At 42.2% G+C, this 27,677-nt stretch overlaps 1 protein-coding gene across 1 annotated transcript in view; it reads right to left on the bottom strand.

The window, feature by feature from the left end:
- The window catches only part of DCHS2 (dachsous cadherin-related 2), a 323,005-nt gene extending 311,923 nt beyond the window's left edge, over positions 1-11,082 (bottom strand). Inside the window, exon 1 of the mRNA XM_036762311.1 lies at positions 8,953-11,082. Within this exon, the coding sequence (XP_036618206.1) occupies positions 8,953-11,082 (2,130 nt within the window). The remainder of the gene's footprint in view (positions 1-8,952) is intronic.
- Between the last annotated feature and the right edge of the window lie 16,595 nt (positions 11,083-27,677).

Raw genomic sequence — 27,677 nt, 5'->3', positions numbered from 1 at the left:
AGTATTCTTTTTTGCACCTTTTTTTGCTACATGGCTAATATGGAAATATGTTTTGCATGAGTTCACCCATATAATTGATATTATATTGCTTGTCTTCTCAGTGTGCGGGGGAGAAGGTAGAGGGAGAGATAGAATTTAGAACTAGAAATTTTTTAAATGAAAGTTAAAAATAATTGAACACATTAAAAAAGAAGATAAGTTTGCATCTCAATATTGTTATTCAGTTTTTAAAAGCAATTATTTTTTCTATAAATTATAGTCTGTAGTAGTCTAAGTATCTATAAAGTAATCGTCTCCAGGACATTAAATATAAAAGAAGAGTTGTGGGGTAGGGACTTGTCCCAGGATTGTTTTGATATGAACTTCTTTAAAAAAAGACAATATGGTGGTGGTGATGATGATGATGGTGATGATGATGATGATAATTGGTACTTTAGGCATCTTAAAGTTTCCAGAAGGCTTTACCTGCATTACTTCATTTGAGGCTCATGAAAGGGAATGTTAACGTATATTATTTCCACAGAATCAGATTTCCACATGGTGAATTTCCTTTAAGGAGCTCCAAAGTCAATGCTTGGATAAGAGGGAAGGGTTTTTATATTCATCAAGATTGGGGAAACCTTTAGTGGTATTTCTTGTCCAATAACTATAGGCTCCACCTGAATCAGAAGACCACATCAAAGGCAGCATGAGAAACAGCATGGGGCAGAGGAAAGAGGCTGGATTTGGACTCAGGGAGCCTCAGTCTGAAGCTGCTACTGATTCTCCATGTGACACTGGTCAAGGCACTTTATCTCTATAGGTCTGTTTTCTCATTTATAAAATCAAGGGGTTGAACTAGATGACTTTCTAGTAATGAAAGTACTTAAATTAAAAATTGATGATTATGAAAGAGTACAAGACAGTCTCCCAAAATTCCTGTGGAAATATCTGGCTTCTAAGACTGAAATGTAAGGTTCATAACCAATCAGACACAGGGCTGCAATCCTATGAGCAATATGATGATCAGATAGAAGAGAGTATAGCATTATACATGAGGGACCAGACCACATAAATTGCAATAATAACAAAATCTTAGCCCACTGGTGAAGTGTTCCAGCATCTCTGTGGAAGGAAATTCCATAACAAAATTATGAAAATGTAGTTGTAGAGCTATACTACAGATCATTTGGCCAAGGTAGTAAGACTGAGCTTGAAATGTTAAACAAGACTGAGAACGCTGAAAAATTAAGCCAAGCAGTCATAAGAGGAAGCTTCAATTATCCATGCATATTAGAAGAAATTTTCAAATGGATAAAATATGGAGCCAAGGTTTGGAGGTTTGATAAATGACTGCTTCCTAGAAGAGACAGTTTTATAGCTCATGAGAAAACAGAAATTTCCTGGCCTTGCTTCTGAATAGTTCAGCATAGTATGCAGGAGATGGCATAGGGATTATCCACAGGTTAAATTCCAGGTTTGGTAGGAGAGTGAAAGGGGCAACAAGAACAAAATTAATGATACTACAATTTAATCTATCAAGAAATGCAACTTAGTCATAGAAAATAGAACTGTGACTAAAGGGAACATTTCATGAAACCATCCCTTTCTGTCTTTTCCCATACCCACCACACGTAGACCTTCATTGCCAGCCATCTGGACTACTACAAGAGATTTCTGATGGGTTCTTCTTGCTCTCCTCCCTCTTTCCTCCAACCCAACCCTTCAAGCCACTGTCATATAAATAATTATACCGTCAAATAATTATCTAGTTATATTATTAATGGCCAATGGCAATGGTTTCCCATTGCCTATGAATCAAAGTCCAAATTTTTTCACTTGGCATTCAAAGCCTTTTACCACTCAACGTTTCCCTTCTTTCCAGTCCTATTTCACATCACTTTCCTCACCCTATCCTACTCTACTCTTAGAATATGCCTATGTTATCCCCTCCAAACCTCTCCTGATACTGTTTCACATTCCTAAAGTGCCCCCCTCCCTCTTTGCCTATTGAATCCCTATCCACTCATTAAGATCCAGCCCAAGTGACCTATTCACTATTCCTCAGGCACTACATTCCATCTTGAATCTCCACACCTTTGCAAAGGCTCAACCCCATGCCTGGAATACACTTTCTCCTCACCTTTCCCTCTTGGTATTGCTTTAACTTCCCTCAAGGTTCAGCTCAAATACCACCTCCTACAAGAGGCCTTTCTGGATGCTCCTACCATAGCACAGTCATTGGTTTCCTCCTCTCCCATGTTACTGTGTCTGGGCCATCTCCAGTCATCCTGATCTATATCTGGTCACTAGACCCAGGTGGCTCCAGAGGAGAAAGTGAGGCTGGTGACCTTGCACGGCCCTCCCTCACTTAAATCTAATTCACTTTCAAGTCATGGCATCATCTTCCTGACATTATGGTCTTCTTCAAGAACAAAGGACAAACCACACAATATCATTGTGTATTTTTTTACCTTGTGTATATTTCATATTCATTTATTGTGTACATAGCAAATGTGCGCAATGCATTTGTGTATTTCTCCTTCCTTACTTCCACAGCCAGAAGAATATTAGTTCCTCCACAGCAGGGACTTTTAAATCTTTTTATGGTCTTCTTCTAACATAGTTCCTAGTCACACCTTTCATGAAGGCCTCTCTTACCCGCCTGTCCTGACAATGACCTTCCCCCTCAGACCTCACAGGGCACATACTTTTGACAAGTATTCTGCATTGTCCTCCAGCAGGGCCCAGTAACATATGCTGGTGGAGCTGCTGCAGGGTGCTTAATGATCTTTAACTTAGATTGAGCACATCTAACTTTCTCTTGAAGATGAAGGTGATTAACAAAAATTAGGCATTACAATGACAAATGGCTGATCCAGCTCATCTTTTTGACAGGCATCGTCTCATACTAAAAATGAACTGAATATTAAGTTACCAGGGACATCAGAAAGCATTGCTCGGTGTTACAAAGAAAGCCAAAGTTTCCACATCAAACTCCACTCCTTTCAGGAGGGATGTCAAACTGACTGTCCCTTTATGTCATCTTCCTTGTGGAACTGAGGTAGAAACTCACACAATTATTTCAAGGTGTGGATTCTGAATCTCAGACTAGTCAAAATAGCAATGAAGAATGAGGACACTTTTCTGAACTGCTTAGAGAAGTAGTTATTTGATGTGGCAGTCCTGGACATCCAGTCCTATAAAGAAAGGGACGGTCTTTTGTGCATCAGGCTCAAGTATTCTGATTTTTTTCAGTTAACAGGAACCATTCAGTACATTATCAACCTTGCACATGTGGCTAGCCAAGCAATTACTTAGTCATATATGTGGACTTCCCCCCTCCCCAAACCCAAACATTCAATAAGATAATTTTCCTTGTTGGCTCAGAGTGATCCTGAAGGGATAGAACAGGCTCAATCCAGGCTACACACATGTAAAGTGTAAAGCAAAACTATTTTATGAAGGAAGACACAATTTTCACTCAGAACTCTAATATAAGAGACCTCAGAGGCCATTTAGTCCAACTCTCCTTTCACAGATGAGGCCTTGAAAGGCTGAATACGTTGGCCAAGATCAAACAGGTAGAAAGTAAAAGACATGAGACCTGAAACCATAACTCTTACTCCACATTCACTATTCTTTCCACTGTGTGACCCTCTCAAAAGGGAACCAGAGCCTCCCGGATTAAGAGAAATTAGGATGGACAATGGTAGACATTAGGAGCTGTTAGCTAGATAGCAAAATTTAGGAAGTCTGTAGTCACCTAATTTTGAATTAAGCATTATTTCTTTTGGCATTTTCAATTAATTGCCTTCCCCTGGGGTATTCTAAATTTGTGTGCCCTCTTTTAGCTTATAAAAATCCTAGAAAAATGCATTTCCGTAGTCAATGTGTGGAGGTAAGTTAAAAGGGAAGTGGGTGACAGAAACTGGCACCATGAGACAGTGACAGAAGGATAATTAGGATAATTTGGCTTGAGTATCTCAAATCTGGTGCCAAGCTGATCCAATGGACCAGAAGTTCAGAAGATGCCTTGGGTTGGGGTTCAGGTATCAGTGATGATTTAGGATATGGTGAAAGGGACAAAGGTTAGCTGCTCTGGATCAGCCTTAGGACTGGAACCCTGGGAAGCTGCTAAGGTTCAGCTGGAAGAAGGTAGGGCAAGATGCAGAGTAAGTCCCAGGGCTCCATTCTCACCACCTACAGTAAGGCAGGACCCATTCCCTGGGAGAGAAGGTGGACAAGTTCAGTCCTTGATCATACCCACTTGAATTCTCATTTTTCTAACAGCTTTCTTTATATAGGTATGTACCAAATCTTTCTTCCCTTAATCTAGGTAGAGACAATGGGCAGAGTTTTCTAAAGGAGCTTTACTAAGAAACCAAGGAAAAAGTAAAAGAAAACAGAATATAAAAGCACAGACTGATTATCCACTGACATAGACATAGAACACTGAAATCTTAATCTGAGAGAACTTCCATCAGGTCCCAGATTGGTTTAGTTGTCTCAGCTGAGAGACACATCACAGCCTGACTCCATTTCTCTTTCTCGGCATCTCAACTCTACCCAAAGGACACCAAAGATCCTTCCACTGGGAAAGCCTTCATTGACCATGAAGAAGCCTTAAGGCCTTTCTTCTGTTGAACTCTATGCCTGCTGACCCAGGAAAGCCTGGTCTATTTCTCTCTGTCCTGATTTATCTGTCCTAAGAGTCCTATTGTTTAAGCTGGTTCCACCCATAAGTGAGGCTCTTATCACTTCACCTCTAGTTCTCATCAGCTAACAGGACTGGCCTTAACTGTCAACCCAAATGGCCCTAAAGGGGTAGAACCATCCATTCCCTTGAAGCTACCTTAGGCACAACTGTACAAATCAGGCTCTAGCAGAGACTGGCTGGCTAGTACAATTAAGACCCTTGTCCTGCAGGGAACTTCCTACTAAGTCCAGTTTTGAGTGGTATTTCTTATTTTCCATCTTCCAGAAGAGGTAAAATAATAAATATTCTCTGGGCCCAGATTATCAGCTCTACTCATTCCCCAATTTAGTAGGTTTTAAAAGGTGTCACTCAGATCAAAGAAAGAAAAGAACACATTAGTACAAAAATAATTCTATATGCTCTTTTTGTGGTGTCCAAAGACTGAAACTAATGAGATGCCCAGCAATTGGAGAACAGGTAAATAAAATATATTAATATGATGGAATACAGTTATCATAAGAAATGACAAAAGGGAAAGGTTTAGAAAATCTGGGAAGACATTATCAACTGATGCCATCTGAACTGAACAGTAGCAGGAGAACAATGTATATAATAATACCACTGTAAAAATGAACAATTTTGAAAGGCAAAAGAACTTTTATCAATACCAGAGGCCCAGTGATACAGAATGGTACCCAATTCCCAACAGAGAGGAGAGAGACATAAAATGCAAAGTAAGTGATACGTTTTTTGTACGTGGCCAACATGGGTATTTATTTTACTTGATGGTGCATATTTGTTACAAAGGATTCATATTTCTCTTTTTTCCCCCTATTTGCATGGGGGAAGGTGGGAGGGAGAGAAAATTAATACTTGTTATTTAAAAATGAAATTTAAATTTTTTAAAGCTATTACTTAGGTGCTCCCAGGAGAGTAGTCAAATTCAATCCTGAACTTTTTAGGGGGATATTGGGGCTCTTGATCTATAATTTCATCTCTATAGGGAATTCTTGCAGGCTCTCATCCATAATTCAGAATTATAGAAAGTTGCCTGGGGCACTGAGAAGTTAAGTCACTTGCTCATGGTCCCACAACTAGTAGGTGGAGGAGGTGAGATTTAAGCCCAGGTTTTCCAAGGTCAGCCTTTCTATTATCTCACGCTACCTCTCCTTACAAAATTTAACTTGACAGCCAATTTAAAGCACGATTTCCCTCCTGACAGAGGGGTGATAGACTCAGATTTAGAATTAGACATCTATTTTTTGGACAGGACCAATATGGCAATTTGTTTTGCTTGGCTATGCATATTTTTGGTTTTCACCTGGGGACAGCTGTAGGGAGAAGAGAAAGAAAATCGAGTTTTGTTATTGCAAAAAAAATAATTTTCCAAAAAACAAATAAAGACAAGGTAAGAATACTGACAGTCTCTACCTGCAATAAAAAAAACTTGTTCCATAACACCTCTCCACCAAAAAAACAAACCCCACAAAATTTTCAAAATCAATCCTATAACCATAGAATCCTCAAGTTGAAAGAAACTTCAGGTGTGCTCAGGCTCTACTACTACTAACCAAAAAGGATTCACTGAGTCCCTCCTATGTGCCTAGCACTGGGCTAGAAAATAAAAAAGGGTCAGGGCTCAATAAGGTAAGCTACTTTCTTTAACTTTTTGATAGTTCCCTGGATTTCTGAATCACTCTCTAATTCTCAAAGCGCCTAGACAGCGATTGGTTTAGCCACCCTGTGAGGGACACGGGGCAGACATCCACATCCCCATTTTACACATGAAGAAAGAGATTAAAAAAATTACGTGGCTAATAGTGGGGTGGCATTTCCCCCTACCTCCTAGTTTAGTGCTTTACCATATCACACTGCCTTGAGTTCCATGCTTCAAAGGAGAGAAAGTGGAGGCATCCAAAGTGGTTGAAGGTACTTCCCTTTATGGTCATGGAGTTGGGGCTCCAGAAGCCTCAGCTTAAGAAGCACTGACTTCAAACAAACTACAGCACATAACCTGGGCTCGCCCAGCAAGTAAGAACTCCTAAGTTTCCTGTAACTTGGGGTTACTGGTGCCCATCACAGCCCCTTCCATCTCCTTTATGAAGATTTACTCAGTAATTATTGGTGGAGCACCACGTGCTTTCAAGCATATCCTGGAGTACTGGTAGCCTTTTTGGAGAACCACAAGAGAACCTTGCATAAAGCATAAAATACTGAAGATCAAACAATTTCTAATCAAAGTTACCCTAAGTCTGATTCTTTATCTGTCCAATGAAGTAAAAGAACCAAGCTGTAATAATTCACACCAAGGGCAGCTAGGTGGCACAGTGGATAGAAAATGAGGCTGGGAATCAGAAGACTCATCTTCCTGAGTTCAAATCCAGCCTCAGACACTTACTGGTTGTCTGATCCTGGGCAAGTCATTTAATTTTTGCCTCAGTTCTTCATCTGTAAAATGAGCTGGAAAAGGAAATCACAAACCATTCCAAGTATCTTTGCCAAGAAAACCCCAAATGGGGTCACAAAGAGTCAACATGAATGAAATGACACCACAAGGACAATATCCTCAGGTGATTAATTAATGTACAAAAAATTCACACCAGGGAATTCATGTCTCCTGGTATCAGTTATAAGTAGACAGAGCTTAAGATTTGGAATGAGGACCTGTGTTCAAATCCTGGTTCTGATACTCATCCCAATGACTTTACACAAGTAATTTCATCTCTCTGAGCCTTTATTTCCTCACATTATGTCCATCTTATGATGGTCCATGACCTTTGAGTTAGAAGAGGCCTTAAATGTTCATTGGTTCAACCCCCCACATCCTAAGTCCAGCCTTCACTGATCATAAATTCATCATTAAAAGTCACCTCTCTGGTGCAGCTAGGTGGCACAGTGAGTAGAACACCAGCCCTGGAGTCAGGAGGACCTGAGTTCAAATCTTGCCTCAGATATTTGACACACTAGCTGTGTGACCTTGGGCAAGTCACTTAGCCACAATTACCCTGCCTTCCGCCCTCCAAAAAAAAAGTCACCTCTGGGAAGAGTATATCCCTAAAACAAATAGCTTTGGGGTGGGGAAGAATAAAAAGAGTGAAGAATATTGCTGTATTTACTGTTAAAAAGAATAAAGACAATTGCACATTCACAGAACTGGTCACTTAACCGCTTTCCAAAATTCATTGACACTTCACTCCTCTGTAGGTCCCTTATTCAAAACACAGATGGGAAACACAAAAAAGTATGCAAAAAGGGTTGTCTTTATGTATGTAGCGCCTACATAACAGGGCTCCTCATACCTTATTTACTTTAACTCTGCTCTTAGTTGTAATGATCCCACTGATTGAGCAGGTTTTCCTGCTTAGGCCAAATTAGAAGCAGCAAAAAGGCGTGTGTACAGCTGGGAATGACAGCTGTCATCATGCTAACAGCTTGAATTTGAGAGAGGAAAAGAAAAAATAACTATAAAAAGAAGATAGGAGAATTTTTTAAAAGCACAGCAGTAGTGTACAGCCCTACATCCCCTACAGGCATCTCAATAGAACAAATGATGTTCCTAATGATGGGCCTGGATCATCAAGAAAAGTTTGAATTAATTTCAGTGTTTCTTGTCTTAAGAAGACAGGGAAGTGTGAAATACTCTTCCGAAAGCGTTTCGCTCAAATATTTTTTTTAATTGAGAGCTTAAAGGGATAAGGCATCATTTATCTAGAAAATACACATGCAATACTTAATTCCTCAATGGCGCCCAAATAAATGAGGCATTGGGGTATCCTAGTGATCACTTGGACTCAGCCAATTTTATTTTGTCTTGTTTTCTCAAACTAGTTTTGTGAATACACACAGAATAAAGGAAACAAAAATCCTTCGACCAACAGAATAACTGCTTCCAAATTCTAAAATTTTAGAACTGTAAGAGACTTTAGAAATAATCTAATGGAATCTCTTTATTTTGTAAATGGAGAAACAGGCCTCAATAAGTGAAGTGAATTGCCAAAGTTATACAGATCTAGAGAACTGAACACAGTTCAGAACTGATTCGTGGCCCATTGCTCTTTCCCCAGTACTACAGCCAAGCCTGTGATTTTTACAGATTAAGAAAACTCGAAAGCCAGAATGCACTTATTTCCCTCCGTCAAAGAGGAACTTGGGTCTTTTTTTGGTTTTCAGGTCATTGGAGTTTCCTATACTACTAAGGAGCCCTTTCCCTTCAAGGCTCTGAAAACCTCCCCTGTCCCTTCCCGCCACCGGTCTCCAGACACCCCTGCCCTCACCTGCAGAAAGCAGTGCCCGGAAGGGGCATGTTCAGCTACGCTGGCATTGTACACCTGTCGCTGGAAGACTGGCTCGTTGTCGTTCACATCCTCCACAGTCACGCTCACCCAGCAGGTGGAGGAGAGCGGAGGCTGGCCGAGGTCCTGGGCCACCACTTGCAGCTCCACAGCCTCCTGGACCTCCCGGTCCAAGGTCCGCGTAGTGCTTATCACTCCGCTCTCCGGGTCCACAGCAAAGGCCAGAGGAGCGCATCTTGCTCCAGGAGTTACGTCTTCGGGGCTGCAGTCGTTCGGGGACTGCACCTGGGTTAGGACATAGCGCACCCTGGCCTGGTCAGTGCCTGGCTCATCTCCGTCAGTTGCGCTGAGACGAAGCACTGCAGTGCCGGGCGCCGCGGCCTCAGACACGGAGGCATAAAAGCGCTCCTGACTGAAATGGGGTGCCTGGTCGTTGACGTCGGTGACCCGAAGCAAGAGGGTCTCCTGGGTGCTAAGGGGCGGGGACCCCGAGTCCGTGGCCACCAGCCGCAGCTCGTACTGGCTGTGGCTCTCCCGGTCTAGTGGCCCCTCCACGCAGAGGAAGAAGATATCCTGGGAGCCTCCTGGGCGCAGTGCGAAGGAGCCCAAGCCGCCCTCCAAAGATAGTGTGATGCCTGCGCTGCCACCTTCACTACCCACGACAACCTCGGCAGCTTCCTCTTCCTCGGGGTCCCCATCCAGGTCGGACACGGAGACTCGGGCTACATAATCCCCGCGCTTGGCGCCCTCTGACACCTGAGCACCGCCGCCTTCAGTCAGAAAGAGCAAGTGTATGGTGGGCCGGTTGTCGTTCACATCCAGCACTGCAATGGATACCAGAGCGCTGGCGGCCTCAGGTTCCGCGCCTCCGTCCCGGGCTTCCACAACCAGCTGGTGCCAGGACTGAAACTCTCTGTCCAGCGGCCGGCGTACTCGCACCAAGCCACTCAGCTCCTCCACGGAGAAGTAAGCCCCCTCGCTGTCTAACCCGCCCGCAGAAGGCTGCCTGGCGCGGAGGCTGTAGCGCACTTCTCCATTGGGCCCCAAGTCGAGGTCTGTGGCGTGCACCCGGCAAACCGCGGTGCCCGGCGGGGCGTCTTCGCGCACAGTGGCTCGGTATTCGCTCTGGTTAAAGACCGGCGGGTTGTCGTTCTCGTCCAGCACGCGTACCTCCACTTTCAGGCGGCCAGTGCGCCGAGGGCTGCCGCCGTCCCATGCCTCTATCATCAGTTCGTGAGCAGAGACAACCTCACGGTCCAGACGCCGCACCAGCACGAGGTCCAAAGGCTCCAGGGGTGAGGAGGAGGAAGAAGAGGAGGAGCCCGACGAGGAAGGCTGCTGTCCCGGGCCTCCGTAGCGCAGCTGGAAGAAGGGTCCCTCGGTGTTCTTCGGGGGTTCGGAAGGCTGCAGCAGGGTGTAACCCTGGGTGCTAAACAGCCCCGCGTCTGGGTCACGGGCCCCAGGCAGGCGGAATGCTGTGCCCGGGGGGCTGAGCTCGGAGATGTCTAGTTGCAGGGAGTCCCTTGGAAAACGGGGTGAGTGATCGTTCACGTCGTTCACTGTAATCTCCACCTGCACCACGGCGCCCAGCAGCGTGGCCGCCACGAAGCTGTAGTGGTCCCGCCGCTCGCGGTCCAGGCTCAGCGCCGTGCGGATGATGCCTGTATCCGTGTCCACGTGAAAGTCGTCCAGCAGCGGGGAGTCGCCCGAGTCCTCAGACAGGAAGAAGCCGTCTCCCACCCCCTGCTGCTCACCAGGCAGCCCAGCACGGATATCCCCAACCAGAGTATCCGGGGGGAGCCCTTCGTCCACCGCAAGGCTGAGGTTGTACACCTGAGCGGACGAGCCGGAGGCAGTCCACAGCCACATGTGGAGGAAGAGCCCCAGCAGGTAGCGCAACGCGGCGGCCAGAGTGCACAGCTGTCCACCGCTGCAGCCGCGTCTCCGCTTCTGGCTTCCTCTCCCGGAGCGGAGCGGGAGCTGCTCTCCAGCCAGAGCATCCCATTGCAATCCTCCGCACGTCTCCGTTCTCCTGGGGAACATCAGGCGTTGCCCAGCCGGGGTTTCCTGCTGCTGCAGCGCCTTGCACCTCCTTCTCCCAGGGGGGTTCATTTCTTCCCCCTCTGCTTACCTCAGTTCATCCGCTCTTTGGAAAACTGCTGTTTATCTTCGTAGCTGTAGGAAGAGCCAAGTGCCTCTACAGGGAGCCTCCTTCTGGAACCGGCGTCTCAGCCAAGGAAGAGTTTGTTTAGCAAATAGACAAACAGCAGTTCCGAGTTCTCGGGGTTGCACTTTGCAACTGGCAAAGTCTTTCTCTGCCTAGAGCATATGAAGACTAGAAAGCTGCTGCTTCTGCCGCTGCTGCCGCTGCCCTCCTCTCCGGCTTCATCCCCTGGATTTTCTTAGATCGGTCTCATCTCGGTTTCTCCCTCTGCCGTTATTCCTTTTACATCTGTTCCTTGTTCTGCTCGACTGGTTGTTTCCCCCTGGTAAAGTCAGGTGCATTATTTCTTTTGCCAGAAAAGGAGGAAATCATTTTAGCCGCGCGCACACGCGGGGAGGGAGAGGAGGAGGAGAAAGAGGAGGAGAAAGAGGAAGGGAGGGAGAAAGTTGGTGCGGTGAATAACAAGTGTGTGAGTGAAGGGTTGGTGGGCGGGGAGGGACAGCTCCCTAGCAGTGGCTGCGACCGCTTCTGCTGCTCCTGCTCGCAGAGCTGCGTCTCTCCTCCGCAGCAAGGAGAGCGAAGAGCGCCGCGCCCCCTCCTCTGCCGTCTACCCCTCCTCACCATGTGACTTCGCTCAGACAAGGGCAAACTCCAACCCGGAGAGCCGCGGCACTGCCGCAGGGCACGACTCCCCTGCTGTGGGTAGCCGCTAAACCCCAGTTAGAGGCACAGGCAAAGTGCTAGGGTTGGACCAGGGAGGGGAAGAGAGAATACAGGCCCGAGAGAATTGGACAGGGGATAGATCGGGTTAGGGCCGGGGCAGGCAGCCTCGCGTGCAAAGCAGTGATTTAGAGCCGTGGGGAGCAGCCTTCTCCCCTGGAAAAGGCAGGGCGCTTGGCTCCGGAAAAGGGGAGGAGGGGGTTAGAGGCTCTAATCATTTTAGATAGCCAAACTTGTGTTCTGCATTTGGTGAGATAGACTTGTCCCCAGCGGAAGGACAGATGGAGTTAAAGGAATAGCGGCACAGCTGGTGCGAGGATTATTATAGAGAAGAGGGGGGTGGGGAAGGGCAGGGCGGTCCTCCTAGGAAAAGCCTCCAAGAAAACCGAGAAGTCTGTGAAACACATGGGTGTAAACCACGGTTTATTATGCCGCGCTACTACTCAGCAATGTGTGAGTTTCTCGCTGAGCAGCCCCCACTCACTCTACCACCAGGAATGTCAAAGGAGAAAGTCTGTGAGCCCTTGTTATTCATTCATTGCAAGACCAGCTACAAGATTGCTAAGGTGTTGATTTAGGGAGATATATAGCATCTGGAACTCCCCAAAATATATCCTAGCCTGAAAGCATCACTTCCCTACTGAGGCAGCAGCTAGGGTCCCTCTCTCTGAGGCTAAAGTTTTCCTGCAGACAATCTCTCACACACACGCACACACCCCTCTACATTTCGAGAATCTTAGCTGAGCATGAGCTGAAGCAGAATTCAAGCATTGCTCTCTCCCTTCAGTCATCCACAGAGTAAGGATTGACAAGCGAATCAATCAAACAATGAGTATGAATTAATCCCTTACTATGTGCCAGGACTGAGTTAAGCCCTGCGGAGACAAAGAAAAAGCAGAAACAGTCCCTGCCCTCGACAGGTTTACATTCTAATAAGGGAGACAACATATATGAATCAGAACATGCAAGCTAAAAAGTAGATGAAATCTAAATGGCAGTAGTAGTTGAGGAGACCAGGAAAGGTCTCTTGGAGGCATTTGAGCTAAGTCTTAAAGAAAGCCAGGGAGTCTCCAAGTCAGGGTTTGGGAAGGAGAGGATTTCAGACTCAAGGAATAGCCAATGAAGAAGCACAGAGAGGAAATGGAATGTACCCTTCTAGGAATAGCTACTAGATCAGAAAGACTGGATCAGGCCTAGGGGAAGGTCTAAGAAGCCTTGGAAAGGTAGAAAGCAGCCAGGTTTCAAAGAGTTGGAAATGCCAAACAAATGACTTTATATTTGATCTTGGAGTTAATAGGAAGATTCTGTAGAATGAACCATACTGTAGTAAAATCATGTTGGAGACTTAGTGGATGTTTTGGAATGGTAAGAGGCTTGAGAAGACCAATGAAAAGGTTGTTGAAATATTGCAGGTAAGAAATGATTAAGGCTGAGCAGAGAAAAGGGTATATGTTAGAGAGAAATTACAAGAGATGGCAATTGATTAGGTTTGAGGGGGGAGTGATGACAGTGAAATTTCAAGCCTGGCTGCCTGAAAGGAAGATAGTACACTCAAAATTAATAGGGAAGTTCAGAAGAGGAAAGGACTTAGATGGAAGATAATGAATTCTGCTTTGGCCATGTTGAGTTTGACACATGAGACATCAAATCTGACAAAAAGTTGTTGTTGCAAGACTGGAGCTCAGAAGCAGATCAGGGAAGGGTAAATAGATCTGTGAATCATCTGCATAGATAGTCATTGAAATAATGGGAAATGATGAGATCACCAAGTCAGAGACTATAGAGAGAAAAAAAAAGGCTCACAACAGAGCAGTGGACAAGTGTCCTAGAACAGGATGCCAGGCAAAGGCTGAGAATCTTCAATGGAATGAATGATTATCTATCTCTATGAAATGATTCCTGTGCATGTGAATGAGAGGAAGAGAAGAAATCATTTCCAAGCACCATTTCTCTTCATTCAGCCTAGAGAAACGACATGTATTTGGCTATTGCATCTAGCAATAATAATCAAACCTCTGTAATCTACAAGTATCACCAAACTTGTGTGTAAAGGTTGCACCAAAGAAAGTGTGCTGTATAATATAGAAATGGTGAATATAAAGGAAGGTACGTAATTATGAGTGACCATCCTGATATAATGGTACAGAATACTAAACACTGAGCTAGAAGTCCTAGAAATTAAAGTTGCTTCTCAGATTTGTCAACTGTATAATATTGGGCCAGACAATTTGTCCATCTGAGCCTTAGTTTCTTCATCTGTAAAATGGAACTAGTAATATTTGCACTTGAGCTGCAGGCTGGCATAGGGGATAAAGTCTCACACCTATAAGAGTATCCATTGGTAGAGTTCCTCACCAGATGTCCTTTGTGCCTATGAAATCACAAGTCTGGTCCACATGTAACACATATATGTTTACATGCATGTGATATTTATAAAACATACACACATGTATGTATAAATATATGTATGTGCATATGTACACATATGTATTTTATCTCAAATGATAGGAAATGTGAACTGTTTTTATCTGGTTGTTTTAGACACTGGAATCCTGCCATCAGGAACACACATTTAAATCAAGCAGAATTTCCCAACACAATGAATCATATTCCGTGAGGTTATTTTTGTCTCTCTTTAATATTCTGATGTGGTTTTCCTATAGAATGATGCTGGTCCCATGGCTGAGGCAGTGTGTGATAATGCAGTGGCTTTCTAGCCTTTGAGAATGAAGACTCTTTTTGAACATAAAAAACATTTTGTCAACCTCCACATAGTAGATGTACTATGTAGTATCCATTGATTAAGAAAACATACCATACCATAAAGCTAGTCTAACTTCAATAATACTTTTAAATAAGTCCTATTAATCACAATGTCTACATGCATGTGAAAAATAATGATACATAAATGCATAAGACGTTTAGTTGGTCTACGGAAGGCATATTTGCTTATTATGAGTCTCGGTGCATATTTTGTAGGAACTCAGTAAAGGTCTAAACGTTATTTGGTTCTCATATAGATTTTCAGCCCCCTTGTATTAATTCTAAAGTCCCTCAGGAGTCCTTCATCCACAGTTTAGGAACTTATGGTTTGCTGGGATCTTAACCTGAGGTCCATGAAAGATATATTTTTGATAACTGTATTTCAATATAATTGGTTTCCTTTTGTAATGCTATGTACTTTATTTTGTGCATTTAAAAACATTATTCTGAGGAGTCCATAAGCTTTATCAGATTGTCAAAGGGTTCCATCATCACAGAGACACAGACAGACAGACAGACACATACACACACACACACACACACACACACACACACACACACACACACACTAAGAACCCCTGCTTAGTGAAAGGCTCATAGAAGTGGTAATCAGGCCATCCAGGTTATACTCTGCCCCAAACCAGCCATGTGACCTTGTCCCTCTCTGAGGGACAAACAGTTTAAGTGACTAGCCCAGGGTCACTCAGCTAATAAGTATCTGGTTTGATCTCAGGTCTTACTGACTCTAGGCCTATCATTTTAATTACATTCATAACAATAATGAAGGCCCCTTTCATCTCTAATGTTCAGAGGCTACTAGGTGGCCTGATCCTTGGAGTCAGGAAGACCTGAGTTTGAATCCTGCCTCAGACACTTATGAGCTGTATGATCCTATGCAAGTCACTTAACCTTTGTGTTCCAGTTCCCCCATCTGCAAAATGGGGATAATAATAGTACCTACTTCACTAGGTTGTTGTGAGGACCAAATGAGTTAATATATGTAAAGTACTTCACAAACCTTAGAGCACTTAAATGTTAACTATTTTTTTCTCATCTATTAGTAACCTTAAATATGTAAAGGCAAAAACTCAAATATGGAGGGAAAGGTCCTAAAAGTCATTTAGTCTAGGCTTCTTTTTCGTTTGTTTTTATTTTATTTTTCCTGAGGCAATTGGGTTTAAGTGACTTGCCCAGGGTCACACAGCTAGTAAGTATCAAGTATCTGAGGCAGGATTTGAATTCAGTCTCTCCTGACTCCAGGGCTGGTGCTCCATCCACTTTGCCACCTAACTGCCCCTAGGCTTCTCATTTATATAGACAAGCTGTGACCTGTCCACAGTCACACAGGTATTAAGTAATGGGGTTGGGATTCAAACCCACAGAATTTCAGAGTTAGAAGAGACCTCAGCAGCCATGAGCCCATCCCTCTCACTTTTGGCAGGTCTCCCCACAATCATCTCATCTCTATCTTTAATCTCTCCCCATCCATTGACTCTTTCCTCCTGCCTACAAGTATGGCTAGGTCTCCCCCATCCTTAAACAGTTTCACTTGACCCCATTATCCTCTCGGGCTACGTGCCATATTTCTCCTCTCTTTCATAGCCTGAGGGGTGGGGGAGGCTGTTGATAGTCATTTCCTCCACTTCCTTTTCTCTCACTTCTCAATATTCTAATCTGGCTTTGAACCTTATCACTCAATTGAAGCTTCTGTCTCCAGTTACCAGTGATCAATTCATTGTAAAACCCAAGGAGCTTGCCTCAGTCTCCATCCTTCAAGGCCTCTTCACAACATTTGACACCATTGACCACCCTCTCCTCTTCTCTTTTAAGATATTGTCCCCTCTTGGCTCTCTTCGGTCTGCCCACTCTTTCTCTATCCCCTTTGTTGGATCATTATCCATAGTCCAGCCTGTAACTGTGGGAGTGCCCTAAGGCTCTATCTTGAGCTCTCTTCTCTTCTTTACAGACTCAGACCAGGCATCCACATCACTTTTCATCCACTTCTACACCACGTTGCCTTTACTTCCGGTATCTTCCTCAATTCTCTTACATCAGAACTCCAGGAACTCTGCCCCCAGATCCTTGACTTTGACAGGTGATTTTTCACCCTATCTTTCCTCGAACACAGCCTCCACATCACTTTCTGGCTATTTCTTAAAACATGGCACCATGTCCACAACCCACTTCTTTTCTAGTGCCCCTAAAGTTGTCTTCCCTCCCTCTAGAACATAAGCTTCTTGAGGGCAGGACTTACCTATATTTGTATTCCCCGCAATTAGCAGAGTGTCTGGAATGCAGCAGGTACTCAATGTTTTATCATTTATCCATTCTCCCCATGACTTCAGCTGCCATTGGATCAAGAATCATCTCTGGAGACAACTCTCAGATCTACATACCCAGCTCTAGCCTTTCTGTAGACCACATCGCCAACTGCCTGTCTGACATTTCCAACTAAATACCTTATCGGCATCTCAAATTCAAGATGTCCAAAAAGGAACTCAAAGTCATCCTTGATGCTTCTTTTTTTCACCTCCCATATCCAATCAGTGCCCAAGTCTGATCAAATCTCTCTAAAAATTTTCTTGCAACCAGCCATCCTCTCCCTCTTCACCCCACCCACACAACCATCCCCCTCATTCAGGTACTCATAATCTCTAAACCGAACTATTGCAATTTGTCTCCTCAAATCCATCCTCCCTGGACCTGCAAAAGTGCCCTAAGGCACACATATCACCAAGATGCTTCACAGCTCAGAAAACTCCTGTGGTTCCTTGTTGCCTGAAGGCTAAAATGCAAACTCCCCTACTTATCAATTAAAGTCATTCACGATCTCCTTCCAACCTGTCTTTCTAGATTTATTATACTTTATTTATTATCATTTACTCTCTGTGGTCCAATCAAACTGAACTACTGGCTGTTCTTCCAACACAACACTTCATCTCCCATCTTTGACCTTTGACCTGGCCTTTGCCAGTTCATCCCCCATGGACTGCTTCCTCGGGTCTGCCTCTCAGAATCTCTACTTCCCTTCAAAGCTCAGCTCTAGCCCCACCACCTACATGAGGCCTTTTCTGATTCTCCACTCCCAAATTACTTTGTATTTATTGTGTATGTAGTTTGTATTTATTTAAATGTATGCACATTGTTTCCTCCTAAGAAACTCTTTTTCGGTATTCCCTATCTTGCTTTTGTCTGTATGTCCCTAACACACAGCCCAATACCTGACATGTGTAGAAGTTTAATAAATGCTCATTGATTGAGAGATTCATCTAGTCTAACCCCTATACTGAAATAAGGTCCCTTTCTAAATGGAATAAGTATTATCCCAGTTTTGTTTGAACATGTCCAACAAAGAAGAACCCACTACCTTATCAAGTTCTCCCCTCTCCCAAGTTTTTCTTTTGTTTTCCAGTCTCCATATGACATGTATTCATATTTCTTAACCATCTTAGTTGGACACCTTGAGATGCTTCTCCAGCTTCTCTGACTCCAATGATCCTTCTGTTAAGTCACGCTGCCATCTACTCTTTAGCTTTCACGTATGGTGAGGTTTCATCACATGAAGATCTTCCTAATTTTAACCTAGACTCTACCTGGCTTCTGAAAGTGTCAGAAATTTATTTTGCAGCATTTACTATTATTAAATATTTACTTAAGCAAGGGAACAGCCATAATATTCATTGTGAGCTAACTACTTCCTTTGCTATGTTCTTTGCAATAAATGGTTCTGTTTAGAAACGGAATGGAAAACAGTCGTCACTTCTGGCATCCATTTTCCTATTAGTACCAAAGCTTTACAATTTCAGCCTTTACAATTCAAGGTCTCTGGCCCTTTTATTCAGGCCTTCACTAGTTTACCCGAAAAATGTTATGGAAGGGGGACTTCGGTTTAAGACAGTAGGAGAAATGATCAATTGTTCATGTGTGGGGGAAAGGAGGTGTTAGAAGAGAGGTCAGCAGCCTTACAAAAGCAGAGTGCCAAAGTTCTAATCTATATATGTGGTTGGGTGGAGTATATCTCAAGGTATTAAGAATCCATCCACCTCAGCTTTGTGGGAACAGTTGTACTCATTCTCATAAACCGGGAAGGGAAAGTTGAGCAAATCATCCTGTGATAGAAAGAGAATGCTGCATGATTAAAGAGAAAATGGGAAAGCCAGCAACCCCCAAAAAATATCCCATACCCCAAGCTCTACATTTGATTTTGTCACAATGCCTGAAAAAATTAGCAATTTTAAATTAACTAGAATCCTCTTTTATTATTCAAATATTCTCACATAAATATTAAGACCAAGAGACATCCCTCAATGATAAGTATTCAAAGGATATGATCCAGCAGTTCTCAAAAAAAAAAAAAAGAACTGCAAACTATTAACATCTGAAAGGTTTCTAAATCACTAATAACATGAAAAATGCAAATCCAACAACCCTGAGGTTTCATCTCACCCCTAGCAAATTGTCAAAGATGACAAAAGATGGAAGGGTTGTGGAAAGACCGGCACACTAATACCCTGTTAGTGGAGCTATGAATTAATCCAACCTTTCTGGAAAGCAATTTGGAATTATTTTTAGAAAATAAGATATTCACTCATACCTTTTGATCCAGGGATCCTACAACTAATCATATTCCATAAGATAGTCAAAATAACAAGAAAAGTCCCAGAAACATTAACCCGCTGAAGGAATGAGGAGCTTGTTAAGGGAAGAGGAGGAAAAAAAAGTAATTTTAGAGCCTGGGACACTTGAGGAAGGACTGGTCTACAGGGGTGCAAAAAAGTGGAGGTTCTTAGCCCATCAGAAAACAGGATGAGGATTCTTGATGCTTGAGAGCTGTGGAGAAGGGGTATGGAGGGAAGGGAGAGATGAAGAAAAGCCCTTCTAAGCTTTGTCTAGAGCTAGCCCAAAGAACCAGTGCTCCACTGGGAGTTTTGGAGGCCCTTTGGGAATACTGTTCTCCAAAAGTAGGAAACCAGGCCTTAAGCTGGTAAAGTTGTCACAAGTGGTGGAGAAAGGATAAGGTAGAAGGGACTGGGCCATGTGCCACCAAATGTCCCCAACATACCTGATGAATTCTGGTCACTTTCGATATCTAGTATGGTCCCAGACAACAAATGAGCACATTTCCATCTTCTTGGTACAGTAGAGATGGACTTATAAGAAAAGCATTCACTATCATGGGAATAATTAATAATAGGAAAAGTGATAATGGGACTAATAATGATAACTAATAATCATCACAGAAATAACTAAATCCATACCTCTTATTTTATAGATCAGAAAGCCAAGGCCCAGGAAAGTTAAACAATTTTCTCAAGGCCACAAAGGTCATGAGTGGTGGAGTTGGAACCTGTAAATCCAATGTTCTTTCCATTGTTCCAAGCTACCTCTCAGGCACGGCTGCCTCTTCAGTCAGTTTTGATAAGCTGTTTTTCTTTGTTATGAGAGAGAAGTGAATGAAGGGGAAAGGGAATCTATAATGGTAAATGACTCTGATGTTTAAAAACAAATGAAAGGCATCAATGAAACTAATAAAACTTCAAACAAGGAAAGAAAGAAAATCAGACCGCATGTTTTCATTCCTTCTGTCAGCTGTCTTTCATGGAATAATTGGAGCGAATCAGTCTTTGGAGGTCTATACACAGGGAAGCTGTTTTGCTATTCACCTCAACATCAGTTAACATTTACTGCATTTCTACAAAAGATTTTATGTCCTCAGAATCATAAAATCAAAATCCCAGACCTAAAAGGGATCTCAAAAAGTAATCAAGTCCAGCTCCCTTCCTGGAGGCCTTAACTGTCTGAGACAGGTGGCCGGGCTTTCCCTAACCTCCTCCTCCTTTTATTTTTTTAAATAGCCGAAAACTAGAGCAAGGGATATAGCACAACTCTCCTCAGAGAGTTGGGGGAAGTATCTGGGAAGGGTTTATGACAGGGGTGGGATTTGTTCTTTGAAGTTTGGATTCAGTCAAAGGGCTAGACTTGAGGACCTAGAGGGCCACATACGGCCTTGAGGACACAGGTTCGCCACCCCTGGCATGGCAAGACATACATATGATGAGAAAGCACAGGTAGGTTGTAATCTGTACTGGTGGAGGGAGCATTCACCCCATTTAGGTCATGGAACCATTGAAGTATAAGGATCAGCATCCTCGCAACCACTTGCTCTTTTTTTCCACCAGCAAAACGACTACACCTTATGCAGGAGTCGACCTCCTTGCTATAATCTAAGCCTATGTCCTCTGGTTCTCTGTGGAGATGAGAAGTGGTCCATGTCCTTTTTTAACAACAACAAAAACCATACAGATACAGTGGAAGTTCATTATAACATGGTTCATTATGTAAGTAGATTTTGAAGAGCTATGTGTGGTCATGTTCCCAGAAAAACAACCCCCTGAAGTAAAAGTTAGGGTGAAGCCAGCAAGCCCATAATACAGCTTTTGTTTTATTTTAAGATGAGGCCCTGACTAGTAATTGTACTCTTGCCTTAGCAAGGATATTCTCTGCAAGGAATAAATCATTACACATTTATTAAGCGTTCCAGGTATAATGCTAACGACTGGAGATACAAAGACAAAAATCAATCTGACTCTGTCCTCAAGATGCTTCTTATTGTTTGCCCTTTATTTTCAAAGAGGACCAAAGACATCACAGAGTAACGCCTTGACTGGAGCATGAATTGGATTTTTTAAAATTTATTTCATTTTTAATTTACAGAATAAAATAAACCTTTCCATAACAGTACAATAAAAAAGATAATTGCACATGAAACTGCCAAACTATTATGTACAAGTTGCTATTCCCTTTAAATATATAATAAAGTTATCATGAAAATTTCTTTTTTCTTCTCCCCCTCCCATTCCACAGATGTCTACCATTAGACACAAATAAGCATGTGTGTGTGCACATATGTGTGTGAAATTATTCTATACATACTTCTATTTATCAGTTCTTTCTCTGGATGCAGATTGCATCTTTTTTCGTATGTTCTTTATTTTTAATTCGTGTATTTAAAATGGTCAAAATGACTTCATCGTTCAAAGTCGTTCTTAAAAATATTGCTGTCACTATATACGATGTTCTCTTGGTTCTGCTCATTTTGCTCTTCATTATTTTGTGCAAGTCTTTCCATGCCTTCCCAAGATCACTGAGCTCACCATTTCTTATAGCACAATAGTATTCCATCACAACTATACACCACAATTTGGATATCAGTTCCCCAGCTGACGAGATCCCTGCAATATCCAGTTCTTTGCCAGTACGAATTGGATTTAAGTGAGGCAGAGGTATATGAAATCATCTGCCTCACTCTCTTCCAGAGTCATTGAAGTCCAGTGGCAAGACAAAAGTCAGGATGACTGGCGATGGCCCAGGATGCAGTGGAGTCTTCAACGTATGACCAAGCTTTAAGCACTCCATTGTGCCTGCTTCAGCCAACTTCATGGCCGTTGGAGCAAATTGCTCTCATTTACCCATTCTACTAAGGTAAGTCATCACATGTTTGGGATAGACATCTGCCTAACTCAGCTACAAGTCTGAAGCTTGTCACCTTCCCTCAACCAGGTTTAGCCCATCTGCCAAGATGTTTTTGTTTTGTTTCATGTTTTAAGGGGGGAAGGTAGGGCAATTGGGGTTAAGTGACTTGCCGAAGGTCACCCAGCTAGTAAATGTGTCAAGTGTCTGAGGCCAGATTTGAACTCAGGTCCTCTTGACTCCAAGGCCAGTGCTCTACTCACTGCGCCACCTAGCTGCCCCCAAGATGGTTTTAACAGGGTGCAGTCACTGCACATGCTATAGCTTCTTTGAACCACAGGCAAGAGTTGGGTGACAGGTGGATACCCAAGGTGGATGAACAGCCCTGAAAAGGGCTCAGAAAACCTTGCCACCAGAGGTGCTAGTCCTCTGTAACACACACACCCCCACCCCTCAAGATGCTTACTTCCTATTTGAACCACTATCTTCTACCCTTTTGGCCTGCCTGCCTATTCCCCTCTCATTTAAGAGCAACCACAAAGCCAGATAGATTTCTACTATAGCTATCAAAGAGTGCTAAAGATGAAAGAGACCTTAGATATTTCTAATCAAACTCTCCTACTCTGCAGAGGAGGTAAATGACATCTAGAGATGGAAAGTAACCAGCTCAAATTGACACAACCTAGAAGTACTAGAATTTGGACTTAAACCCAAGTCTCTCAATTCTAAGACCTCTTTCTACCAGGATCAGAAGGTAGTATGGTGTAGTAAAGTGAGCACCGATCCCAGCATGAAAAGGATTGAATTCAAGTATAAACTCTCACTCTTTATAGTTCTGTGATCCTAAGTGGTCACCTTACCATGTCTCACTCTGTTCGTCTGTAAAATGGGGACAGTAATATTTGCTCTATCTACAATACAGAGTTGCCATCAGGAAAGTGCCTTTTTAGACATTAATGTGCCATTTAGGTAGCACAACAAGTTGGGCAAAAAAGGTCTTTACTCACGGGTTTCTCTGGGCAGCTAGGTGGATAGAGTGCCAGGCCTGGAGTAAGGAAGACTTGAGTTCAAATCTGGCCTCAGACACTTACTAACTACGTGACCCTGGGCAAGGCACTTTAAACCCTGTTTCCCTTAGTTTTCTCATCCAAAAAATGATCTGGAGAAAGAAATGGCAAAGCACTCTGTTATCTTTGCCAAGAAAACACAAAAAAGAGTGGGACACGACTGGAAAATGACTGAACAGGGGTGCTCTAGCTCTATCTTTGGAAAATAAATACTTCAGTCACCCCATCGTCGCCTTGAACTTCCCAAAATCCTTTGCTTTAAACTAAAAAACAGTACGGTGACAGAGCACAGAATTTGAAGCCAAAGAACCTGTGTTGAAATCTTTGATTTGCCACTTACTACATGTATGACCTCAAGCAACTTATCTGGGCCTCAGTTTCCTTATCTTTAAAGTAAGAGATTTGGATTAAATCACTTGCATTATACCTTTCAGGGCTAAATCTACCGCTGGCATGCCTGAATTTCTTGGCATTCTTGTCACTGGTCATATTTTTTAATTACTTACCATTTTGTTTAACTTCTTTGAATTAGTCCCAATTTTTCCACATACCTTCTAAGATATAGAGACCAAAATAGTAATAATTGATATTGATGTAGAACTTTTAGTAAATGTTAGAAGCAGTATGGAAACCCATGTATTCCTAACTCCATCTATCACAGAGCCCTTCTTTTACAGATGTTCTCCAAGTCCAGCATTGTATACAGTACTACATGTTGCCTCTAATTGGAAAATAGCAATAAGATTTCATTTTGAAGCTAGTGAGGCAGCTAGATGGAGCAGTGGCTAAAGGACTGGACCTGAATTCCAGAACAATCTGGCCTTAGATACTTACTAGCTGTTTAACCATGGGCAAGTCACTTACCACTGTCTGCCTCAGTTTCTTCAACTGCAAAAATGGGGATAATTATTTACCTTATGGGGTTGTTGTGAGGATGAAGTAAGATAATATTTGCAAAGCAATCGGTACATAGTGGATGCTTAATAAATGCTTGTTTCCTATTTTCCTTCCTAGTAAAATTCAACCATGCTTATCAGGTGCCATCTATCTCTATTATAATGGAATTACTCAAAACAGGTAGGGACAGCCTTGTTTCTCTGGAGATGATAGTTTTACAGAGGTAATTATTTGATTGTCTCCATCATCAAATAGTATTTCACAATAACATAATATTTAAGCATTATGAAAACTTTATGAGGAAACAAGACTGGTGGGAGAAAGGATAGCATTTGGTCTCATCTTAATATTTTCAAAGCATAATTGCTTCTTTTGTGAAGGAAAATGAAGCTGTATGTTTCCCAGGATAAAGCAAAAATTCATTGAAATATACATGTAAGTTATGGTAATTCCAGGCAAGAGAAAGAGAAGGAAATACCCGGGATCCTGCCAATCCCACAAATATTCAGTGAGAAAAACACCTGGATTCTCCCCAAGCCACAGCTGTTCAGTTGGAAAATGCCTGGATCCTATTGAATCAAGGCACAGTCAGGGAAAAGAGCCACATCCTGCCTCATTTGTCTACTCCGTGCGACGTGCACACATGAATCCTATTTGATCAAGACACAGTTATTTTGGAAATAAATAGATCCTGCTGGATCCAAGCACAGTTTATGATTAGCACACACAGATGGGGATGGACTGTATACAGATACAATCTATGAGAAAACACTTGAATACACAGACATTTCATAGGGAAACATGTGCCATGGGTTTTTTGGCTACGTCAATATTCAGGTTATTTTTTTAAATAGAACATCTGTTGATCTGGCAACAAATGTTCCCTGATTAAATTTGCCTGGATTAGGCAGGACCTGGGTGTTTCCTCTTTAACTGTTTTTGTCCAACAGTGCAAATGTGTAAAAAAATAAAATTTCAAAACAAAACTTCTAAGTTATAAGATGTATTCTATTATATGTTTCCAACCAACACTGCACTAGCATGATTACAATGAAGTCAGGTCCATGCCTCTTTAATCACACATGAATTAGAGAGAAGCTACTTATTCACATTATTATAATTTAGGCTTTTCCCAAATTTCCATCGTTTTCTTCTAAAACTATAGACTTCTTAAGTTGCCAATGAAGTAAATACATATACATATTTCTTAGTGTGTTTTTTTTTTTTGCATTTTCGAGAAAGTTTTCACAAATGGCCCTAATGTATTCGATGAAACTGGCCCTGAAAAGTAGACAGAGCCTCCCCTTCTTGACTGATGTGCTGGTCCAAGGTGGGGAACCTGCGACCTCAAGGCCATATGTGGCCCTCTATGTCCTCGAGTGCAGCCCTTTGGATTCAGTCAGAGGGCCACACTTGAGGACCTGGAGGACCATGTGTGGCCTTGAGGCCGCAGATTCCCCACTTCTGTGCTGGTCCCTTATAGTAATTGATAAGCTTTTACAGATTGTAGATCTATAGCTGGAAGGGAACTCAAGGACCATCTAGTCCAACCCAGTCATTTTATAGATGAGAAAATTAAGTGATTTACCCAATGTCACATGAGTAGTATCAGAGGCAACATATTGAATTAGGTCCTCTGAATCCTGACCCAGTGCTCCTTCCACTGTACCACTGAATTAATCAGTAGAATTCAACTCCAATGTTTCATCATGAAAATGGATGTTATTCTAGGGTCCAGAAAGGAATGAATGAATGAATGAATGACTTTAAAAAAACATTTATCAAATGTTTACTATGTTCAAAGTATTGTGCTAATCACAGGAGATATAAATGTAAAAGAAAGTGTTTTTTTCTTTCGACTAGTTCCAAAAACAAGACTATATGACTGTATTTGGAGGACTAACATGTCTAATTTCAGTGAAGGACATAATGAGGTTATCTACAGGTTGATTAAATTTGATTATAGCATCTCTTAAAGATTATCTACTTGAAGGACCAGCTATCTGCACCAGTGGTGGGGGTACCTATGCCCCCTAAAAATAATGGATTATCAAAGTATTATAGTATATTTGATGGCTAAGGAGATGACATTTCCCATCATTAGCTCATTTTCTTCCACCAGAAAACTTTTCTTAGAAGACAGAATTTTCATGTAGACCCATTTCTGAAGAAGCGATGATAGAAGGTACTCAATACGTTCATGTATTCTACAGTTTTCTGCCTGTTTACAATTCTCTTCCAATTACTAAGTTTATCCAGTGGTGGGAAGAAAAAAGCAAAATAGCTTTTATATGCACTTTAAGATTTGCAAAGTGCTTCCCATGTGTCATCTCATTTGAAATTTTACAGTCTCTTGGATCTGAAGAGCTGTATTTAATTAATTCACAATTATTCTAATTTTAACTATGGTCAGCAACTCCACAATCCATTCTGACCACTAACAACTGTACCAAGTGTTTTGGGGAGTGGGATTAGTGATAAAAGCTATTTAATGTCTATAGCAAATATAGGGGATCTATCCCACACACTCTCCTGGATCCTTACCGCCACCACTGCGGAGGTCTTTGTTCTAGTGTTGAAGATGTCTCTAATAAAAGGTGGAAATATTCATTTCAGCAAAAATTCTTTAGGTGTCCATATGTCAAAATGACATCATTCTCACCCTCAAAAAGCTTACATTTAATTTAGAGAAACAGTATATAAATGGATAACTAAATACAAAATATATGTAAAATAAATATGAAGGAACTGGAGGGGTGCACTAACAAGTGGAGGGATCAGAAGACACATCTTATAGATGGTAGCACTTGAGCTACACCTTAAAATTACATTAAAATTTATTATCACATATGTGTATATATGTATATACATACATATATTCTTTTGATATTGGACTTTTCTGTCTGAATTGCCACTATAACTTCCTGTACTGTGTCTCCCCATTAGAATATGAGTTCCTTAAATGCTATCCACATCCAGAGAAAGAACTTTGGAGTCTGAATGCAGATGGCAGCATACTATTTGGTCTCTTTTTTCTTTGTTTCTTTTTTCTCATGGCTCCTCCCATTGGTTCCAATTCTTCTTTACAACATGACTAATGTGAAAATATGTTTAATATGAATGTATAAATAGAGCTTATATCAGATTGCATGCTGTCTTGGGGAGGGGGGAGAAGAGGATGGGGGAGAAAATTTAAAACTCAAAATCTTATGGAAGTAAATATTGAAAACTAAAAGTAAATAAATTTTTATAAAAGAATGTGAGTTCCTTGAAAGAAAAAATATTTTATTTTCTACTTATATCTCCTGTGCTTTCAGGAGACTGAAGAAAGGAGAGAGAGCATTTCAGATATCTAGGGACAGCTTGTGCACGGTCAAGGAGAAGGGAGATAGAATGTCACACATAGAACAAGCATGACAGTTTGAATGAAACATTGACTGTATGGTAGGGAGTAATGTGGAATTAGCCTGGAAAAGCAAGACTGGAGCCAAGTGGTGGATGATTTTAAAACCTAGCAGGAGAATTTCTGTTTAATCCTAGATGCAATAGTAGCTTCTTCAGGGCAATGACATAGCCAGACCTGAATTTAAGGAACATTGATTTGCAGCTGTGTGAAAGATAGACTA

This window comes from Trichosurus vulpecula, chromosome 6 (genome assembly GCF_011100635.1).
Source record: "Trichosurus vulpecula isolate mTriVul1 chromosome 6, mTriVul1.pri, whole genome shotgun sequence".
Taxonomy (NCBI): Eukaryota; Metazoa; Chordata; class Mammalia; order Diprotodontia; family Phalangeridae; genus Trichosurus; species Trichosurus vulpecula.
Note: the sequence above shows the minus strand (reverse complement) of the source record. Positions and strands in the feature narration are given on the sequence as shown.